Below are 21,126 nucleotides of genomic sequence, written 5' to 3' on the forward strand. Positions count from 1 at the left end.
CGGTCATTGGTTGGAGCTGGCAAGGTGGATAGCCAGTCTATATAGTGTGGGTGTTACCTTCATCCCTTTGTCATAACATTTTTTGATGGTCTTGTTTCTAGGAGGAAGACTTTGGAGCAAGTTAGAACAAATCATTCTTTTAATGGGTTCATTCTTTTGAGGGTTTCTTCTTTCCCTTCGACATTATTAATTCTTTTTTTCAAGTTTTAATAAAAATGGGAGTTGTCCCCTTGGTAGCACTTACCTATCAAAAAATAAATATATTAAATATGGATGGAAAAGACTAATGAATTAATTAAATAATTAAAAAATATTTAATTATTTAATTAATAGAGACTAGATTAAAAATGCTAGGGATGGCAAGACAACAAATGCATAGTCAAAGATGGTTATTGACAATGAGAGCTAGCTATGAAAATGGAGACAATCATAATACGAAAATCGACTAGTACCATCGAGGATCATCTAATCATGCGAGTTCTCCAAACAAATCAAATGCTTCCCATTGTATTGAACAACTTCGATTTTTATTCTATTGATTGAGTCATCATAAAATCTAAATAGATGTCAGATCTAACGTATTACATACAATCAAAACAAATGTATTGCGGATCAAAATAAATATTGAATCCGCCAATCAAAAGATATTACCAATTAAAAAAACACATATTAGTCAACACGACATTAAATTTTATCATCATCATTACATCTCATAATTAGTATTATTATTATTATATTTCACTTCTTTAAATTCTTCTCTCTTTGTATATCCCATTAACTATTTTAATATCATATACATTATTAAAATCTCTATCATATCATTGACAAAATTTAAAATATCATTAATTTAAAAGATGTTAAAAACAACGAACTCCAAAAATCCAAATTGGCCCTCTACCTATATTTTATTTGGAAGTTCACACCATCCACACCAGTTACAATGGAAGAACCATTCCCAAAAAAGCAAGGAAAAGACAGTTTCTCCGTTAATAACCACATAGAAGAATTGTAAACGTACCATGGTGGAATATACTAAACAAGAAAACTACACTGGTAAAATGGCACTTCTATTTTATTCTCCATTATTATATTGTTCTCCATCACTATTTTATTCGTCACATCGGATTCCCTGAATTGGATAAACGAAATCTAACCTCCTTTTCTTCTCCGATTTGGGATGCAGCAGGAGACCAGCTTATGTTATTCTCTTACGTGTGAAATGGGTATATGGAAAAAGTTAAAAGACGTGTAGGGAAAGAAGTTGTATTTATGTAGGTAAAAAATTGTATTTCTTCCGCAGTTGAGGTAGTTGAAACAGAAATATATTTCAACTTGCAGTGATATCTGAGTCAACTATATAAATTATTTAGCAGCAGCTTCATTTTCAGATTTTTTAAGGATCGAGAAAATAAGAGAATTCATTATCAAAATCCGAAGATCGGAGATTATATTGAACCTCTGAACATAAAAGAAATATTCATTTCTCATTTTTTCTCTGTCTTTTATTTTTTTTTGTAACCAATTCGTGCAGAGTAGAATTAAATTAAAAATTTCTCTGGAGCGGAAACCCTACAATTTCGCACGCTTGGGAACATTTGTGGGATTCGAGCATGGGATCTTTGAAAGACGATTCTAATTTCTTCGAGACACAGATGAAAACGGAAGAGCCTATTTTGTACGTTAATGGAAAGCGCCGACTGCTCAGCGACGGATTGGCTCATCTTACTCTTCTCGAATATTTAAGAGGTGCTTTGTTTTCATTTTGTTCAATTTAATTTTGGCGGTAAATAGAATAATTCTTCGGCTTCAATATCATTATCATGAAAAGAGAGGCGGAGTTGATGCATTTGTCGGCAGAAGCCTGCAATTAATATTCTGACGGTTGTAGTTGTCCAGGATATTTTGACTTTTCTTTTAATTTTGACATCAAATAAAGCTATTATTCAATAAACTGCGTAGAAGCTATTGAAGCTTTGGTCTGATGTTTCGAGTATTTTAGCGAATGTTTGGAATGATAAAATTTCACGCGTTAAATATTTGAGTCATGGTGATTGCGGAGTAACCACCTTTAATTTCGCAAGAGCCTCGTAGAATTGACATGAATTAATACTGTCGAAGCTTTTTTGAAGAAACTACAAGGAAACTATGTAAGCTTTTGTTTGGTGTTTGAGTATTTTCACAAGCAACGTAGAATTTTAGGGATTAGTTACTTTCACCATTCCGAGACTTGTAGAATCTATGGAGTGACGTGTGTTAATATTGTAGAAGCTTTTCTGAATAAATTGCATTCAAACTGTGGAAGCTTTTGTTTGGTACTTGATATTTCAAGTGTTTTGCACGAGGCGCATAGAATTTATGGATGCAAAAATTGCATATTCAATTGACTCTCAGTGTTTGCAAATTAGTTGCATTCAACTTAGACTTGTAGATGCATGGACAGACATAAATTATTTTTTCGTTGAATGTTTTTTTAAACTGCATAGCTCCTATTGAAGCTTTTGTCTGATGTTTCAAGTATTTTAAGTGGAGACAATGTAGAATATTATGCATACTTAATTTGAGTCATAATTATTATCGATTAGCCATGTTCAATTTCCGAAGAGACTTGTAACGTCTATGAATGAAGTGTTTTTGAATAAACTGCACAGAAGCAATTGAAGCTTTTATATGACGTTTTTGAGTATTTTTGCAAGGCACATATAGAATTTAATAAAAATGAATAGTTTGTATATGTAATTTGAGCAACTTTAGTTTTTCTAACTCTCCAAGAGATTTGTTGGGTCTGTTGGAATTTAATATACTCTTGAATCTATTAGAGAACAGCCCGTCAAAATCTTTTTGGGATCTTTATTCCCTCTTTCACTCTAATGCTAGCGAAAATAGTTATTGTTGGTTGGTAGTGAAGTAAATACTGGTTGGTAAGTTTGAATTTGAAAGGAGAGAGAATTTTTGTGCAAAGACAATTTTGTTTGTAGTGAAGTAAATGCTGGTACATAAGTTTGAATTTGAAATGAGAGAATTTTTGTACGAAGACAACAAAAGACAAAATGAAGAATGTTTTTGCATTTGTAGAGTTTTTGAGCAAAACAAAGGAAAGTTGCAGCAGCAGCAGAGTTTGTGAAGGAAAATAGAGGAAGAAAAGAACAATTTGTAGCTCCGGAAAGAGCAAGTACACAACAGATCTAGATAATTGTAGAAATTCAGTTGTATACAACAACTCCAGATAGCCGTAGGTAAGTCAATCATATACAGTAGCTCCAGGTAGCTGTAGAAAAACCAATCATGTACGATTGTAGTAAAACTGTTTGAAAACACTTTGTAATCTAATTTTAAAAGCTTTCTAAATGTTATTTTGGGTTAAATGAGAAATATGTTTTCTGTGTTTTCATGAGTCTTGGTCTCCTCCATTGGTCTCTGTAGTGTGTTTGTTTGAGTTTAATGCCAATTATTTGGCAAGAAAGTAGTAGTCTCTATGTATATTTGTGTTTTATTCCCTTCAAATTGGTATAAGGGCAGTAGCCTTTTTGGATTATTTAGATTTTACTACAATTTGGTATCAAAGCCAAATGTTTTTAAACTTGTGTTTGTGACTCGAGAATGGCTGGAGAAGACAACAAGAGGTGGTAGCAGCCACATATTTTATGGGCAAAACAATGAATTTCGGCAAAGAAGATGAAGACAAACATGGTAGCAAATGATTTATGGGAGCTTGTGGTCAATGATTCATGGATGTAATTGATCCAACAATGCATGTAGCTCTCTCAAATGCCCAAAACACAGTTGAAGGCGACCGGAAGGAAAGATGGAAAAGCCCTAAGCTTGATAGAGATAATATTCCCCAGAATAGAAGCAGCTAACTATGCAAAGGAGGCTTGGGAAATCCTCCAAACTAGTTACAAAAGGGATTGATAAAGTAATATTGGTGAAGCTCTAGATGCTTTGGAGAAATTGTGAAACTCTCAAAATGCGTCTTTTTAGACTCACACAAGAATTTCCACCTAAATCAATTAAGGACAAATGGGGAAAACCATGCAAGAGTAGAGGATCTTAGAGAAAATTCCGAGGAGTTTGCCCTAAAAAATTGACCCAGTAGTTATTGCAATAGAAGAGGCCAAGGACCTCTCAACTATGATAGTGGATGAGTTGATGGGTTCCCTACAAACCCATGAGCAACGTTTAAACAGGTCTGTACCTTCATCCCAAAAGCAAGCATTTAAAGCTCATGTTAATGCAAGAGGTAGGGGGAGAGGTAGAAACAACTTCAGATAGAGCTCTCGAGGCAGAGGTAGAAGCAACTCAGGAAGGGGCAGTTCTGGAGCAAGCAGCTCCAGATGGATGAACAGTCAAGAGGGGGCAAGCAGCTCTCAGTTCACCTTTGGATCCAAGAAAAACTATAGTAAGTCAAGCCAGAGGTATGATAAAAGCAATGTGTAGTGTTATTATTGCCACAAATATGGTCATTATGTGAGTGAATGCTAGAAAATAAGATAAATTACAATGTGCAGACCTGAAATATGTATGGATGAAGACAGATAACAGTCAACAATGTTCAGCAATAACACCTATTGATGCCCTCCAAGTTACAGAACTGCTGGGCCAAAACTTATCCCTTTCTTCTTATCAATCTTCATTAGCAATGTACCCCACTGATGATAAGTCTGTAATGAATACTCCCACACTCCTATGGTCTGAAAAGACACTCAAAAAACCTCTGCACATTCACCAAGGCACTGGACATGTAGGGGTGATTTGGCAAAATATTAATTCAAAATAATTTTCTGCTTCAAACTGAAAGTTGGCTTCAAACCTCACTTCCCAGCTTCAAGGTGCCTTAGAATGATGTCTTTGACACTCACAAACAGCAACATTAAACCTCAAACTAACTCTTGCGCCAAGGAGGAAGTGTATGACCCTTCTAGAATGGGCGATCAGCAAGGAAAAATCAAAAGTTAACCAAAATCTGCAAATAGGCTACTGATCTTCATCACCTAGCCAAGGCAAAAGCATTGCAACAATGCCCAAATTGATTTATGACCTAATCTCAGAGATATGAGCCAAAAGGTGAATCCAAGGAGGGTTGGAAATTGTACGGTCAGCTCTAAGGTCTTCAAAACTCATGAAACTTGATCAGCACTCAGAAAAAGTATTATTCCACCAAAAATGAAATTCCAATCAAAACACTTAATAAATCTTCATCTGCATCAAACCCTCATCACCAAACGCTAAGCCAAACTCTGAAAAGTCAATCTGAAAATCAACAACCAGCTAGGGTGGATCTTGCACCACCGAAACCAGGCTGATTGAAGAGTATTTTCATCCTCAACAATCCAAATAAGAACTCTCCAAGTTTATTTCAACATCTCTTTTTGTGTGCACAAACAAAATGCTAGAATGGGAGCCCAAACTCCAATTTATAGAGTTGGAGCGAAAATTAGGGCAACTCAAATTTAAAATATTTTATTTCTGTCAAAAGACCCTCATAATATCTTTTCAAAACACCTTGTCTCCCCCACTTGCCTAGGCATCCCCTCTTTTGGAAACATACATTAAAAAATATTTATCACTTAATTTATAAAAATAAAGATAGTTTTTTGAACACTTAAGTGAGAAACCTAAAACATTTTATCCATCACCTTCGGAACTTTGCGAAGGCACTGAATTTGAGAGCACTTCACACAGAAGTGAAGAGGGAACTGAAATTGAGACCAAGTGCCCAAATCACTTACTAAAAAACTAACATATGCTAAAAATAGAAATGCTGTGAAACACACTGAAATTGCAAGCTCGAGCTCTTTACAAAACTCTGAGTCCCCTAACCAACTCTGAATAGTCTATAAGACCCTAGGATTAGGCTAATAGGAAGCACAACTGACTAGGAGCAAAAGGGGACATTGCATGCTAACATGAATTATTTTATATTTTTCAAATTGATTTTTTTCCTTAATAGCTATAAAAGGAGGTTGAGGGGACTCATTTTGCTTATGTTGAATATTTGATACCGTTTTGGTGTTAGATTGAGTTTGTGAGATTTTCCATAAAAAAAAGTTGTACTTGCATGTCCACCAAAGACTACTGTTGTTGTTGTTGTTGTCCCAACTATATCAATGATGCCACCACCTGAAGTTGACCATGTGGATCAAGGAGGGATAATTCATAGTTGAAATACTCGACAAAAACAAAAATTTGCCAAGTCCCGAAAAAAAAACTCAGTGAAAACTCGGTGAAAAACTCGACAACTTATAAAGTTGCTTAAATCTAATTGGAAATGCATTTTTTTTTGCGAAATTCAATGAGGAGATTCATCCAATTAGTCAATAAATGAGTACACAAAAGAAACAAGCTGAGTATAGATATATTTGATTGATTTAAATGCAAATTGGGTACGAAATGGCATCCTCTTGTGGAATGCTGATGGTTGACAAACTGAAACAAAATGAAATAGAAAAATGTTTTTGTAAAACTAAAGGTAAATATTACATCAAAACATTTTACATCTTCTTCTTCCCAGCTTAGTGAAAACCAGGGGAGAGATTGAACTAGAGGGTCTAGTCCTAGGAGTTTGATGTGGCTCCTCCACCTCGCAAAACTGAGGTTGAGGGTAGCACCCCTTGCGGGGATCTGAGGGTGAGAGATTGAGGGGTGGGGAGATAGGTCTAGATCTTGAGGGAGAGAGGAGAGAGTGAGATAGAGAGTGGTAGTGAGAGGGGATAGAAGAAGAGTGATAAGGAGATAGATAGGTCTAAAATTCGGGGCAGATAAAGTGAGAGAGATAGAGAGAGCAAGAGAATGCTGATAGGAGCCTATTGATTACTGAAATTTGACTATTTGAAAATTTAAAAAATCTCCTGAAACCTAGAATTTGCATTATAACTCCTAGAGATCTGAAACTACTCTCAAACATCTTGCCAACATATACATGAAATATAACTTAAAGTATAAGAAATCCTTTCTTATACTTAAATGTGATATTTCATGTATATATTCTGATGGAGAGAATGAGACTGACTTGGAAAAAAATTTGATAGTTTTTTGACGTGTTTGGGCCTCTTTTAAATAGACTTGATGAGTAATCGCCAAAAAATCGGCAAGTTTTTGACAAAAACTTGGCGAGTTTTGGCGGCGAGTCAATGGCATTATTACTCGTTTGAAAAAAATTAATTTTATGACAATAAGTTCAATATAAACATATCAACAATGATACATCTATTGTCACGACTCACAAGTACTAATTAAAATTGCAGTACTGTTACAAGTGTTGATACAATATAGCATTGAGTAAGTCAATTTCCCAAAGCCCAAACACATAAACTCTACACCCAACTAGAAACATTATTGAAATACCTTGAGATTAAGAGCTGGGATTATCATGACAAGTCTGAAAATCATGACATAAGCTGTTGTAAGTGACATAGAAGGTCTAATACGACTGAAAGTGTTGTTGCAGATCTTTTGTACAATAGTTGTGGGACATAACAACAATGAAATACCTTCAAAACACCCTCCAAAACCACACAAAACATGTCCCAGGGCTGCCAAACAGCTTCACACACACTCAGCATCACCAAACAACCCCAAGATGGCAAAGGATAGTTTGCAGGTCTGTAATAAATTTCAGTCGTACACATAATTGAGTATGGAGCTGGAAATAGAGGCAGCCAACATAAAATATTCAAAACTCCTCATAACTCCATTTGTTTAATATAAAATGACCTGGAAATGATAAACAGGGTCACCAAAGGAGATGAACAAGCTCCAATAAACTAGGCACTTCAGCTTAGAATCCTCACACCAACTCTTCAGGGAGCCTGTGCAGCCAGCAATGACAATAGTGTAACCTCCAACACTGATAAATATGCCTCAAATGACATGTACAATCTGCAAAGACAAAAGGTATGGCGGTGTACAATAGGCAGTGGAATCTATAAACCCTTACACCTAAGAAGAATTGTATGGCCATATCTGGAAATGAAATGGTGTGTCCACAATTAGGGTTTTCCCAATCACCCAAGCATAAACTTCATAACACTGCAAAAAATTGGAAACAACATTTTAAACCTGCAATCTAAAAGACATCAAAAACCTTCATGGCTAGAAACCCCCAAAAGTGGAAACTTCAATCTGCACAATGGTGATTCCTGAAATGAAACCACACTGGGTCTAGCTACAGATTATCTTTTAAACCTGAAACTAAAAATCTCTTTCCCACTTCCTGGTTCTAAATGGCTTACGAGCAGCAAGATGGGGTTAGGACCACTTTCTGGTTCTAAATGGCTAACGAGCAACAAGATGGGGCTAGGTCCACTTTCTGGGTCTAAATGGCTTATGAGCAACGGGATGGGGTTAGGCCCACTTTCTGGTTCTAAATGGCTTATGAATTGTAAGATGTGGTTAGGCCCACGTTTTGGCTCTAAATGGCTTACGAATAAGAAGTTGGGGTTAGGCCCACTTTTTGGCTCTAAATGGCTTATGAATAGCAAGATGGCGTTATGCCCTCTTTCTAGCTCCAAGTGGCTTATGAGCAGCAAGGCAAGGTTAGGCCCCCTTTTTGGCTCATGGGAGCAATAAGGAGGGGTTAGGCCCCCTATTGCGATCTACTCTCCCAGCCCTACGATGATTGACTATTGACTTGAAAGGATGATGCATGAATAGAGAAAGTGGATACAAGCACCCCACTCGGTAGACCACCTTGAGTGGATGTCTAATGTGTCTACCGCTGGGGCCAAGAGGGTGCGTGTCTTCTCTTGGGCTTAGTGTTGGGATGGCTTCGGGCAGACCTGTCATGTTTCCAACTCTAAATAATCTGAAATAATCTGATAGCAAGCGCATAGCAGCCAAACCTAATGGAATTTAACATTTGTTAAGAGATTACCCACTATTGAATGACTGAGCAGCACACAACAAAAGATACATAAAAGGTGAACGACCAGGTGTAGTGGTGAGCATGATGGGAAAGCTTGGTAATCAAAAACTGGTTAAAACAAGCACGTGACTTATGTTGTGACTCCACTAGCTGCTATAAGTCAACATTAAAAAAGAGAAGGAATATTTTGACCTCTTAAACATGCTTAAGTGGTTTGTATGAGAGTTTAGCATAGTGGACACTATTCTTTATCGACAAACAATGTGTCCTAGCATGGAGTGATACAAAGATTATGGACATTATTGGCTGGAAGCCAACACCTTGAACTCCCATGTTTGTATTTTCTTAGAAAATTATAATTGGCTGTAAGCTAGATGAGGACCTAGGACTCAAAGCAGCTTTCGTCTTCTTGATATCGTGCAAGCTTCATCTTTGTTAAGTATTTTTGCAACAAGGGGATAGGACCAAATAATCTTATATAGGAATTTGTACTCGAATGAGAAGAATTCAGCATAGATTTATTTCTAGTCTTTGAATTGATCCTCATTAAATCAATTGCATTTAATAAGTATTTTAGTTGGGATTCAAGGAAAACAGGCCTGTTTGCATTATCAATTCTTTAGGTTCTATAAATGGTTCTCTAGTCAATCCAAGACTGACTAATCTTACTTGATTCATGAATTAGAACTACTTGGTAAATCGTTTCCAAGGAACTCAATTTGCACCATGAAGGTCCAACAACAGGTTGGAGCTTGCAGCTCAATCCATCTAGATCTTTCATTCTACTTGGGATGGGTACACTAGATCCCTACATTGGCAGGCAAGAAGGTGATAAAGACAAGTATATACTAATGGAGAGATATTTGAAGAACTTGCCGAAAAATTGCGAGACTCGCGAACTAGAAATGGCCACAAGTAAACTTGTGGACGAGTCTTCGCTTAAAATCGTAGCGATTTTTTACCCTAAAAATTGCGAAAAATCACCTAAGCTCCACCAAAAAATCGCCCAAAGTCAACATAAAGTCATTTTCATTGAATTCTAAATGTATATTTTTTTTTCACCCTTCCATTTTGATACCGTCGTCATTCTTGATGCACGAGGGCACATTTTTGACGTGAAGTGAATTGATGGATCGAATTCCATTCCTAAGAATTGATCTTCTACGAAAAAAAATATTAGGAAACGAGAAGTAAGCAAGCCTTCTCTGCTGTGTAGGGATCATGGTCTGTTAGGGACTTTCGAGACTAACTTATTGCCATTTTAAAATATGAGATGGTAATTGTAGCGATTATTAAAAAAAATCTTAACTATGGGTTATTGGTAAACATTAAATAATTTAATAATCAAAAGTAATTTTTTTAATAGAAAAAGATAATTGTTGTCCAGCATAAATTGCCTATTGTTATGTTTGATAATATTTGTTATCCGACAAGGTATTAATTAATTGTATTGAGTGGGTTGTTAGTCTCAGGTATTTATGTGTCGGTTGGTTGACGGTTGTGTACCTCTCGGCAACTGTCAGGTCCTTTAAATATGTCGTGTACTTACTGTCAAGGAAGGGGGATGGTATTGTCAGATCTATTATAATCCTTGGCCGACCATCTTTGGTCTCTTCTTTGTAATAATTGAATGTGCGAATAAAGATATATTTTACTACTGTGTCTGGTATGCATTGTCATGTACATTATTGTTTCCTGTATTTAATTTACCAGTTGTAGCAGTAAACATTTTGGTGCCGTTGCCTTGAAAGAAATCGGGTCAGCCTTGAGTGATTCATGTCCGTAGATCCCATCAAAGGTGAGAAGAGGCCACAGGGTGGTCAAGACCAAGCGATTAGGTGATCTGCCGACCCTCAGTTGGAGGGATCACAAAGATGAGTCGAAGCTTGAAAGTACTCGAAGTGTTGGGACGCTAGAGGTGGACGTGTAGAGGACGTGAGTGTGTCTGAGAGTGAAAGGAAAGCACCAGAACGTAGCGTTTGAAACAGTTCACTTAGGTCCGACACACCTGGAAGTACTCGAAGTGTTGAGGACGCTGAATATGGACGTGTAGAGGAAGCCTGCGTGGTCGAGAGTGCAGGGAAAGCACCAGAACGTAGTGGTGGAAACAGTCCACCCAGGTTCGGCACACAAGGCGAATACACACGTACCTTCCAAGTGAAAATAATGTTGAATACCCAGGAGAAGCAGAAACTGCCAAAGTTCATGGGAGACGGGTCGGAGGACCCAACATGGCATTGCAAAACATGCATAACCATTTGGGAGGCAAATGGCCAAGATGACAAGGACTACTGGCTGAAGGCATTTCCTGCCACCCTTTGGGGGATCACCATTGATTGGTACACAAACCTCAACGCCCAGCACAAGACGAGATGGAGTGATCTGAAGAGGGCATTCCAGGAGGAATTCAAACTCTTGAGGGATGATAATGAGATTGTGGCTGAAATCTATAATACTAACCAAGGGAAAAATGATAGTGTACGCGCTTACAACCATAGGCTCAAAGAACTGTTGAACAAGATGGAAAACCAGCCAACCGACCGGTTGAAGAAGAGGTGGTTCACAGAGGGATTGATACCCTCACTGCGCAAGAAGATGAAAGTAGTGCCTTTGTCCTCATACGCCGATGTGTACAATCGAGCGATGTACATTGAGAGTGAAAAGAAAACCTCCTCTCGAGAGAAGAGGAAGGCCAATGATGATGAGAGCACCGAAGGTAGCAGTGACGAAGAATCCAAAACCGTACGAGCCCTTTGACGGGATATGTTGAGAATGATGAAAGAATTGAAGCCTGAGAAAGGAACCAGCAATGAAGGTAATGAACTATGGTGTATTGAGTGCAAAATGGAGGGGCACACGAAAGGTAATTGTCCCAGAAATATGTTTTGTGAAATTTGCCAAGTGCTGGGGCATTCAATCAAGGAGTGCCCGTACAATTTGAAGATGAGAAGTACACAAGTACTCTTCACACAGGGAGAGTCGAGCCCATCGAAATCACAGAATGTACCGCCAAGTGGTTATGGAAATCAACGAGGGGGAAACCAAATACAGTACGACTCCAGAGGACGTCCTATCATACAATGCCGACAATGTAGTGAATGGGGACACTTTGTGAGAGACTGCCATAACAAGAAAGACAACATACAATTATTGTGCAAATGGTGTGGACTAGGTGACCATGAAGACACCAACTGCCCGAATCAGAAGGGTATTAATATGTTGGACGTGGAGGAACAAGAGGCCGCAGTTTTAACAATCACAAGAGCACAAACAAAGAAGGCGATGTATTCAAACTCTGGTATGGAAAAGGAACAAGACGAAGTAGAACAAGTGTTGGTGAAGGAATGAGTAACTTCCAATGGAACTGCAAGTATGTCATTGCGGGAGTCAGAGAAGAACATAGTCCGACAGGTGCTACAAAAAACCGTACCCATCAAGGTGGCAGACCTTCTCCAAACTACGCCGCAACTGAGAATGGCAATTGCCAATACAGTCAGTGACGACATAGTTACCCAGAAACAATGTAAGACACACAAGGAGGAACTGACGAGAAAACCATCACCCGAAGGGATTGAGTCCAGTGATCCAATGTTGCTGACGGTGAGTATCGAGAGGAAGCCGACAGTTGTTGAGATGGAAATAATGGGGAGGAAGTTGACAAACACCATTGTTGATGGAGGCTCGGGAGTAAATGTACTACCAGAAGACATGTGGAAATGTCTGGGGAAGCCGAATCTTTGACCGCCAAGCTTCCACTTGGTAGGTGCCAACCAACACGACATTCAGCCGTTGGGAACATTGATGCCACAAAAAGTAATGATTGGGACACAAAATTTTTTCTTGGACTTTGTAGTCATCCGGTTACAGAAGAAGGCACACGATGCACTCCTCGAGAGGGGATGGTTGGTTACTCCCATGGCGAATCATAATTGGAAGCGAAACACACTCTCAATCGAGAGTGATGGGAGGAAGCAACACGTCATTGACTTGAGGAACTAGGCGGTGAGTGAAGAACTGGCACCCTCAGACTTTGAGTCTGAGGGTGGAGAGTTAGGTATGGACAGAGGGAGGAAAGGCATGAAACCCAACAATGAAGCGGTGCTCGAACTGGAAGATTGCTTTGAGGAGGAGACGAGTTCTCTTAATGGATTATTTCAATTGCAGATGGAGGATTATGAAGTCTTCCACCCTGACTGTAGCATGCTACAAATTGGCCAAATTGAGGAAGTGCAAAGTCCGTCGTACAATATTCATTTGTGCACATCTGACGTTGGTGTGTTTGGGTTGTACGAACAGTTGTCAAGTGAGCCTGTACCGTATGAACAGAGGCCGCCAAGTGGGAATGGGGAAGTATCTAAGGTGTACGAAGAAGATTCACAGGGCGAGGATCTGAAATTGGATGCTATAGAGCCTAGTGGAGATGCTCTGAAGAAGTTAATACTATACGCCAAACGGTTCACATCAGCCAAAAGTAATTCAGTCGTATGGTTCAAATCAACCGAGAACAAGTTGACCATACAACCCATAAGAGTCGAGAGTACATGGAGCGTATGGTCCACAAGAACCAAGAGTGAAGTTGCCGAAGAATTGTCACTGTACGCCAAGAGTAAAGTTTTTGAAGAATTGTCATCGTACGTAGAGAGTAAAGTTGCCAAACGATTGACTAAGTCCATATTGTACGCTGTACGGTTCAGAGTAGACAAGAGCAAGTTGGTTCCTGAGATTCCAGGTTGCGTCGACGTGATGAGGTTACCACACAAAGCTAAGAGCCCCAGCCACATTGTACAAACTAGAGAAGCCGAGTGCTGGAGATCCGTACAGTCAAGGGAGAGCCGGGGAAGCAGACTTGATAGCAAGACAAAATCGAGAGAGGGAAGGAACATTCCCATCCAGCCATAGGAGAAGTTGAATCCGTACGGTGCAGGTGAAGAAGCAGAAATACCGTATAGTGTACGGTCAACACGTACAGTTGGCTCACAACAAGGTGAGGAGTCCGTATGGTGTACAACAGAGCACCATTCTGTACGACATAACTCACCCGTACGACGTACCTCGTTCAATCAACCCGTACGACGTAGCTCATCCACCCATTCCGTATGGCGTAGTCCATTCATTCGACCCGTACGACATAAACTACATAGCGAACATGGTACGGTGTACAGTGAAAACGTATGACTGATATCACACGAGGCATCGTACGACACACAGGGAAGCCATACGAACATTGTACAAGAGGCATCGTACGACATACATGGAAGCTGTACGGACATCGTACAGGAGGCATCGTACGATATATAAGGAAGCAATCAAGGAGAGGTCATTCGACCACGCTATAGGTATGGCAACCAAAGGCGGAGGCCATACGACAACCAAGAGAAATCCGTATGGACTAGAGGAGGGATACCGTACGGTCAAGGAAGCAGTATATAAAAAACTCGAGGGCATCAACTTTGAGTTGGATGAAGGGAGTCTCAAGCCACACACCTATGCATCGTACAAACAAGAGAGAAGCACAAGCCTGTACGACAGAACAAGTCTATAAGCAAGGAGGATAAGCCCATATGGAAGGAGAACAAGTTAGAAAACACAATACCCGCACGGGAGAATGCACCCTGATCAGAATTTTGACTTCATTGGCCTCATTCCCGACGTCTTAAAAAAAACAGAAAATTGGTGCACGCCATGGAGTTCCGTGTGGGTTTGAAGGTTGTAATTTGGTGTTGGCAGCGGGGGTGCTGCCCCTTGACCCCGTTGGGGACGTTGCCCCAAACCCCCATTTGATTTGGCAGGTACACTACAAGTTGGGGTTGTCCAGTCGAAGTCGCTGTTTGTCGTTAGTCTTCTCGAATATTACTTGATATTTGCTTGTCATTTGGAAGACGACTTTTTCTTTTGAGGGGATGATGTTGTCGACATAAATTGCCTATTGTTATGTTTGATAATATTTGTTATCCGACAAGGTATTAATTAATTGTATTGAGTGGGTTGTCAGTCTCGGGTAGTTATGTGTTGGTTGGTTGACGGTTGTGTACCTCTCGGCAACCGTCGGGTCCTTTAAATATGTTGTGTACTGTCAAGGAAGGGTAATGGTATTGTCGGATCTATTGTAATCCTTGGTTGACTATCTTTGGTATCTTCTCTGTAATAATTGAATGTGCGAATAAAGATATATTTTACTACGGTGTTTGGTATGCATTGTCATGTACATTATTATTTCCTGTATTTAATTTACTAGTTGTAGCGGTAAACAATAATTATTTCTTTTTATTAGTGGTTGAGATTTTAAAAGTTCATTGACTAATTAAATATCAAATTGTTTATCTTTTCAATAAAATGTTAGTGATTATTAATTGTTTGACCTTAGATTATTTAAAAACATGATTATTAATTTTAAAAAAAACGTATATTTAGTTTGAACTTTGATATGTATGTATTTATGATTTATAAATATCATTTATACAAAACTTGAAATTAATATTATTGGTTTTTTGTGTATTAATGTGTTTTTAAAAAATATTTTAAGAAATTATTTATTTTCAAATGTTTGATAAATTTGCTGAGTTATTGCCAATTTTTTCCAAGTTTTTCAGCGAGTCCCGTGTTTTTAAATTTTTTGGGTCAGCTGAGTCATTGCCAAGTCTGACTTTTTCAACTATGGTTCTAACCCTATGGATGACAAGAGATCCATTATTACTAAAATAAAAGCACCTTTTTATTACATCAAAGGCTAAATGTCGACTCATGCATACTATGCTAGTGTCTAATTTTTTTAGATATCTACCTGTTATTTTCGTTGGGAATTTTTTTAACAGCCATAGCTATCTAGTTAGCTATTAGACTAGCTATTTGCTAGGGGAAATCAACATTCACCTTAAGGAGGTTACAAGCATATTTCATGCAACAAGAGGGAGGTTCCTTTTTTCTCTACCACAATCACTATTTTCATTGGCCATAATATTCAATAAATGAAGATTGTTGACTGTAAAAGAGATACTATTTCAGGATTTATGGCTTTTCATCTCTTGAGTGTAAGGATTTTTTAATATATTTTTCTCAATCTACATCACAAATATTTTTATCTTTTAAAAAATATGAAAACTGTTTCCGGTATTTATGATGATAATGAAGGCAACAACTTCTTAACTCCTTTAGACCAAATTGATTTGTAGGACCAATTAAAATTTAAAATGCATCTGTCATAACCCCTCTTTGGACATTGGATTAAATAAATACGATAATTAAAACATTTATTAATTAACATTTAATGATATTGGAAAATCATCTCATTTATGAGACTTCACGATTTTCCTCTAATATATGATTATTAATGTTTATTATTTGTTATGATTATTATTTATTATTTTATTTTAATGTAACGTTCATATTTCAATTATTAATATTATATTAACTATTAAAGAAGTTTTACCATAAAATACTATTAAAACATAAAATAGATATATTGAATATATTACACTTACCATATAACGTGTTATTTAATAAATATAAAATATAAACATGAATTGTCAAAATACATTATAAGTATTATTTGGAATAATATCGTATTAATACAATGCCATTAATAGAACCGATATACAATATTACAAAGAGAATTCAACAGTGATCAGAATACTAATACTAAGCATCGATCAAAGCATCAACTAATATTGGTATCATCCAAGGGTGATTTAGAATGAAGTTGACTAGTCAATTAGTCGTAATTATTTAAGATGACCACTAGAAATCGAAGCACTAAGGCAATCCTACCGTTTGGAGTGATTAAGCAACATTGATACTGTAGGCGTTAATGATACCGATGACAATATTGATCACAACCATCGTAAGGGAAGTATCTATGTCTGCAAATGCATGAACGTGGTTGACAAGAATGCGTTAGAATTATTTATTAACGATTCAATCTAACAAGATTCCTTAATGGAATCATGAGATCACTGTAGGACATAGGATTAATTCCTAATACTAACAATTCGATGAAGTCAGTATGATTATGAATATCAATTAAATCGATAAGCATTAAAACAACAAATTACGCGAGTCATTACAAGCACCGGCAGTTATGAACAAACCGATTGTTATGTAGAAAGACGTTGAAAGGAGACATGTCTCCTTGATCTCGAAGAGGTGCGACCATTCAAGGAAGAAGTTATATGTGATCGTGGAAGTTTGTCTCTTATGGAAAATCCATTTTGGGATCGCTCCCTTGGGCATACTATCGGTTGCATAAGGAACAAAGTCACCAGTTAGGGAGGACACCATATCTTATTATACAGGAAGAAATACCATGTGGGGGCCTTTGTGCTGACAGAGATATCAGAATTTAAGGAAAAAGACTTCAACAAAAATTCAGCAGCTCCACTATGGGGAATGGGGCCCACTTTTAATATTTGGAGATATTGATTGTGTTTTTAATTTCAACACCACTTAAGCTTTTACAAGGAATTTGGGAATCTTTGTTTGTGATTTGAGCAATCAATATTACCAAAGGGTTAACAAATTTTTAAGAGGAGTCAACAACATGCTGAAGAATTTTGTTTGGGTAAATCAGAGAGAGTGCCAAGATAAGTTCTACTCTTTTCTAAATTCAATATTTTAATGAAATGTGTTCAGTTTTAATAAAGTTATGTTTATTAATATATTACCATTCTCATTTTAATTTGAAATTGATGTCTCAGGACTAAATTATTGCAAGTCTGAAATGGGGACATTACAGCATCACTCAATTATACAACTCACTATGCACTGACTTTGTTCTACAATTTATCATTGAAAATATCCTTCTTGTTATTGTAACCTCTCTTATCATCCATGTCTTTTAACTTGTCATAGGTGAAAATCTCATCCTTTTCGTTGTCAATCTTGCAATTCTTATTTTCCAATTGTTTGGTTGCCTCATTGCATGTTGAGACTTACCTATAAAAGAAAGGTGATATGAGATCATAGCTATTCATAATTCATATACAACTGGATGAAATAGAATCCAGACTAGAAGTTATCTATAATATCATTTCTATAGTTGATTATTGGTGGACATGAAGGTACTGAAGTTGTTTTAATTCTTGTAAGCTAGAAATTCTTGGATATTAGCTTAGTTATGAACATTATATTCTTGAATGGAAGAGCAGAGTACGAAAGGATATATACTTGATTCAATGTACATAGCTTCTTCATATTATAGACTGATTAAGTGGGACACTAGTTTTGACATTTCTTTATGAGTGCAGGGTTGGGTCTGACAGGAACAAAACTTGGGTGCGGAGAAGGTGGTTGTGGGGCATGTACTGTTATGGTTTCTCACTATGATCCCCTTAAGAGAAAATCCATGTAAGTTCTTTATTTTAACAATGGTCAAATGTTAGAATTCATTCTAATGGAGGCCTAAAATTTAATAACGAATATAGTTTTGAGTAAGAATGCAAATAAACTTCCATGGGATTATTTTTTTTTGACTTATTATAACAAAGAACTTCATTTGTATTAATAAATTTTAAATCAAAGAAAACATGAATAATATTGCTATTTATGAAGATACTAACATCCTGAGGATGCTAATAAAATTGAGGCAGCCATCGGGCAGTCAATGCATGCTTGGCTCCATTGTATTCTGTGGAGGGTATGCATGTTATCACAGTGGAGGGCATTGGAAATCGACAACTTGGTTTGCATCCAGTGCAGGTACCAGGGAAAATCTTGTTCCACATGTATTTTTGACCATTAACATGTGGAACATTGTCTTGGTTATTTTTGATGTGGATTGCATGCTTTCTTGAAATATGAATAGAAATATATTTGAGGAAAAAATGTGTTGCCTAGTAATCATCTCATTGTAATTTTCCTTTTGGAATATAAGACATGTTTCAATTTATAAATAATTTTAGGAAATTTGCATACAATAAAATTACTTTTGATTGACTGTAACTATTTTTCCCTGTTATTTCATTTCAATCGATTTTCTCTACAGTAGAGAATATTTGGTGCATGTTGAAATTGTATGCTTTAAAAGACTGACTGTACCTCTTAGGACCTTGTATTATCAAGGCCTAAACACGGTTCCCATTGACATTGGTTGCAATTGACTAAATGCTCATTTGCTTAGCTAGAAAATATTGATAAATAATTGCACCATCATTAGATTTACCTACTGAATTGGAGATTATTGTAGAATCAGAACAAATGGGTAATTAGTTTTTCCTTTGATCTAGAGTTTACAAAGCTTTAGTACAATTTATGGGTCTAGCTTGGTGCTTGCTTTACCAGAAGTTCATGTCCTTCGAGATGGGAACACAACTGAGATGGCTTGGATTCAGTACTGAACCTAGGGTAACCTTTCCATGAGGTGTCCACTATGCAGATTATCTCATTTCCAGATCTCACCTCACCAACCAATAACCTGCTCTATGTGAAGTACGATTGAAACCTTTGCCAAATTTTAACTATGATTTTTGACACAAGCTTACACTTTATTTTTTTCCAAGTTTTCATAGGTATAAGTTCAACTATTCTTTCAAGTTTTAAAACATGCAATGTAAATAAGTATTTATCCTTTATGGATAAATATGTTAAGTTATTTGGCTGTTTTCAAGTCTTCTAGAAACTTGTACCCTCCAAATTTACAGACATGGGTGATACATTTCTAGTTTAATAGCACTCTTGGGAGTGCTCGTGGGTTTCTTTTGTGTTTCCTTAGCACCAAACATCATCATGATTGTTTGTTTGGTTTGGAAAATTGGTTGTTCTTACTCCTTATAAGAATACCTGCTCCTCATAGGTCATTGCTAACTTTCTTTTTTGCATGTTTGGATGTGATTTTTCTTTGTTGTGACAATAGTCTCTAGCTGGGAATCTATGCTTCTTATTGGATTTTGGATATCTAGATGTAGACTGAAAGATAAATGGAACACTGAAAAAGGAACTTTGTGCACCAACGTCTCATATAAATTCCTAAACACTCATACCCTCGGGACAATTAACTACTCCAGGTGCAATGCAACTACATTCATGCGCACCTTAGCTTTATTGATCATATTCTATGCAAAGTGTAACAACCAATCTATTGTACTTAAATTTACCACTAATTTTTTTTTTGGTTTATAGTTTTTACGCTTGGTTGTTTTGTGCTCATTTATCTATATAATTAGGAATCTATCCATGTGGGATAGGCATCCATCCACATGGGCAGACATTTGTGCATATGGGGCAAGCATTCTTCTATCCATCTAGGATAGACATCTATTCATCTAGGATAGGTACATGCTTTGGTTAGAGATTTACACTCATCAGGACCATCTGGTTACTAAATCATTGTACATTGTAGACTACACTTCCCTATTGGAAGTTCATCGAGGTCACCGTCTATCAGGACGTAATGTCCTCTTCCTTGGGGTGAGTGTTGATGAAGACTCTTAGCCTATTTAATATAAGTTGCCTTTATAATAATAGTTTAAGACAACTTAAAATAACTAATTAATTATCCCCGTCAATAAACATAGAGATATTTCTGGCAGAAAAAGATTATTTAATTGGTAAGAAATACTTTATTTGTGCCGAGGTAACTATTCTTTTGGAGGAAAAATGATTCAGTCCCAAACCTGAATGTAGCGAATAACAGTGGAGCCCAAAAATTAATGTGTATTCAAGTGCCAGGAGCAGGTAATTGTAACACCGCTAATATCAACGATATTATCATCGCTATAATTAAAGAAGCAACACCTAATATGCCTATGGAAGAATCAGAAGTAGTTAGAACCGTAGTTAATATGTACACGTAAATAATTTAAATGTAGCGATGGAATGATAATACAATCTGATGACAATGCAGCAATTGTCATTGATCAGAAAGGAAATCCAAGAGGAACTTGAGTTTTTGGTTCAGTTACTAAGGAATTAGAGAATTGAATTTCACCAAAATAAGCTCATTGGCTTTTGAAGTATTATAAATACTGATAAATTATCTAGTAGTGTCAGGCATATTCCTAAAAAAAGATAAACATGCCTTTATATTGAGCTTGTAATTTCTAAAGAATTAGGTCATCACGGGTAACAATACTATTGCTAATCCAATGACTTATATAAGAAATGTTGACATGGTAAAAAAAAGAAACAGTTTGAGTAGCAATTACTATATTGCTGAGAACATCACAAAGATTCTTCTACGAGAATGTTTTATAGAGGATGTTAGGGAACATCGAGAAGGTAACAAATCTTTTTTTGTTTTAACTTCAAATGTAGGGGAAGGACGCAAAAGAGATATA

The 21,126-nt window shown here is 37.0% G+C and overlaps 1 protein-coding gene across 4 annotated transcripts in view; it reads left to right on the top strand.

Moving 5' to 3' along the window:
- The first annotated feature begins 955 nt into the window (after window positions 1–955).
- Window positions 956–21,126, top strand: part of LOC131060385 (xanthine dehydrogenase 1) — a 272,861-nt gene continuing 252,690 nt past the window's right edge. Inside the window, exons 1-5 of one of the 4 annotated variants that reach the window (XM_057993589.2) lie at window positions 956–1,053; window positions 1,187–1,275; window positions 1,532–1,746; window positions 18,100–18,199; window positions 18,442–18,550. In XM_057993589.2, coding sequence (XP_057849572.2) covers window positions 1,611–1,746; window positions 18,100–18,199; window positions 18,442–18,550 — 345 coding nt within the window. In that variant the 5' untranslated portion in view covers window positions 956–1,053; window positions 1,187–1,275; window positions 1,532–1,610. Of the gene's footprint in view, window positions 1,054–1,105; window positions 1,276–1,531; window positions 1,747–2,128; window positions 2,148–18,099; window positions 18,200–18,441; window positions 18,551–21,126 lie in introns of those variants that run through there. The other 3 variants (XM_059219902.1, XM_057993588.2, XM_057993591.2) reach the window with 3 other exon arrangements.

This window comes from Cryptomeria japonica, chromosome 4 (assembly GCF_030272615.1).
Source record: "Cryptomeria japonica chromosome 4, Sugi_1.0, whole genome shotgun sequence".
Taxonomy (NCBI): Eukaryota; Viridiplantae; Streptophyta; class Pinopsida; order Cupressales; family Cupressaceae; genus Cryptomeria; species Cryptomeria japonica.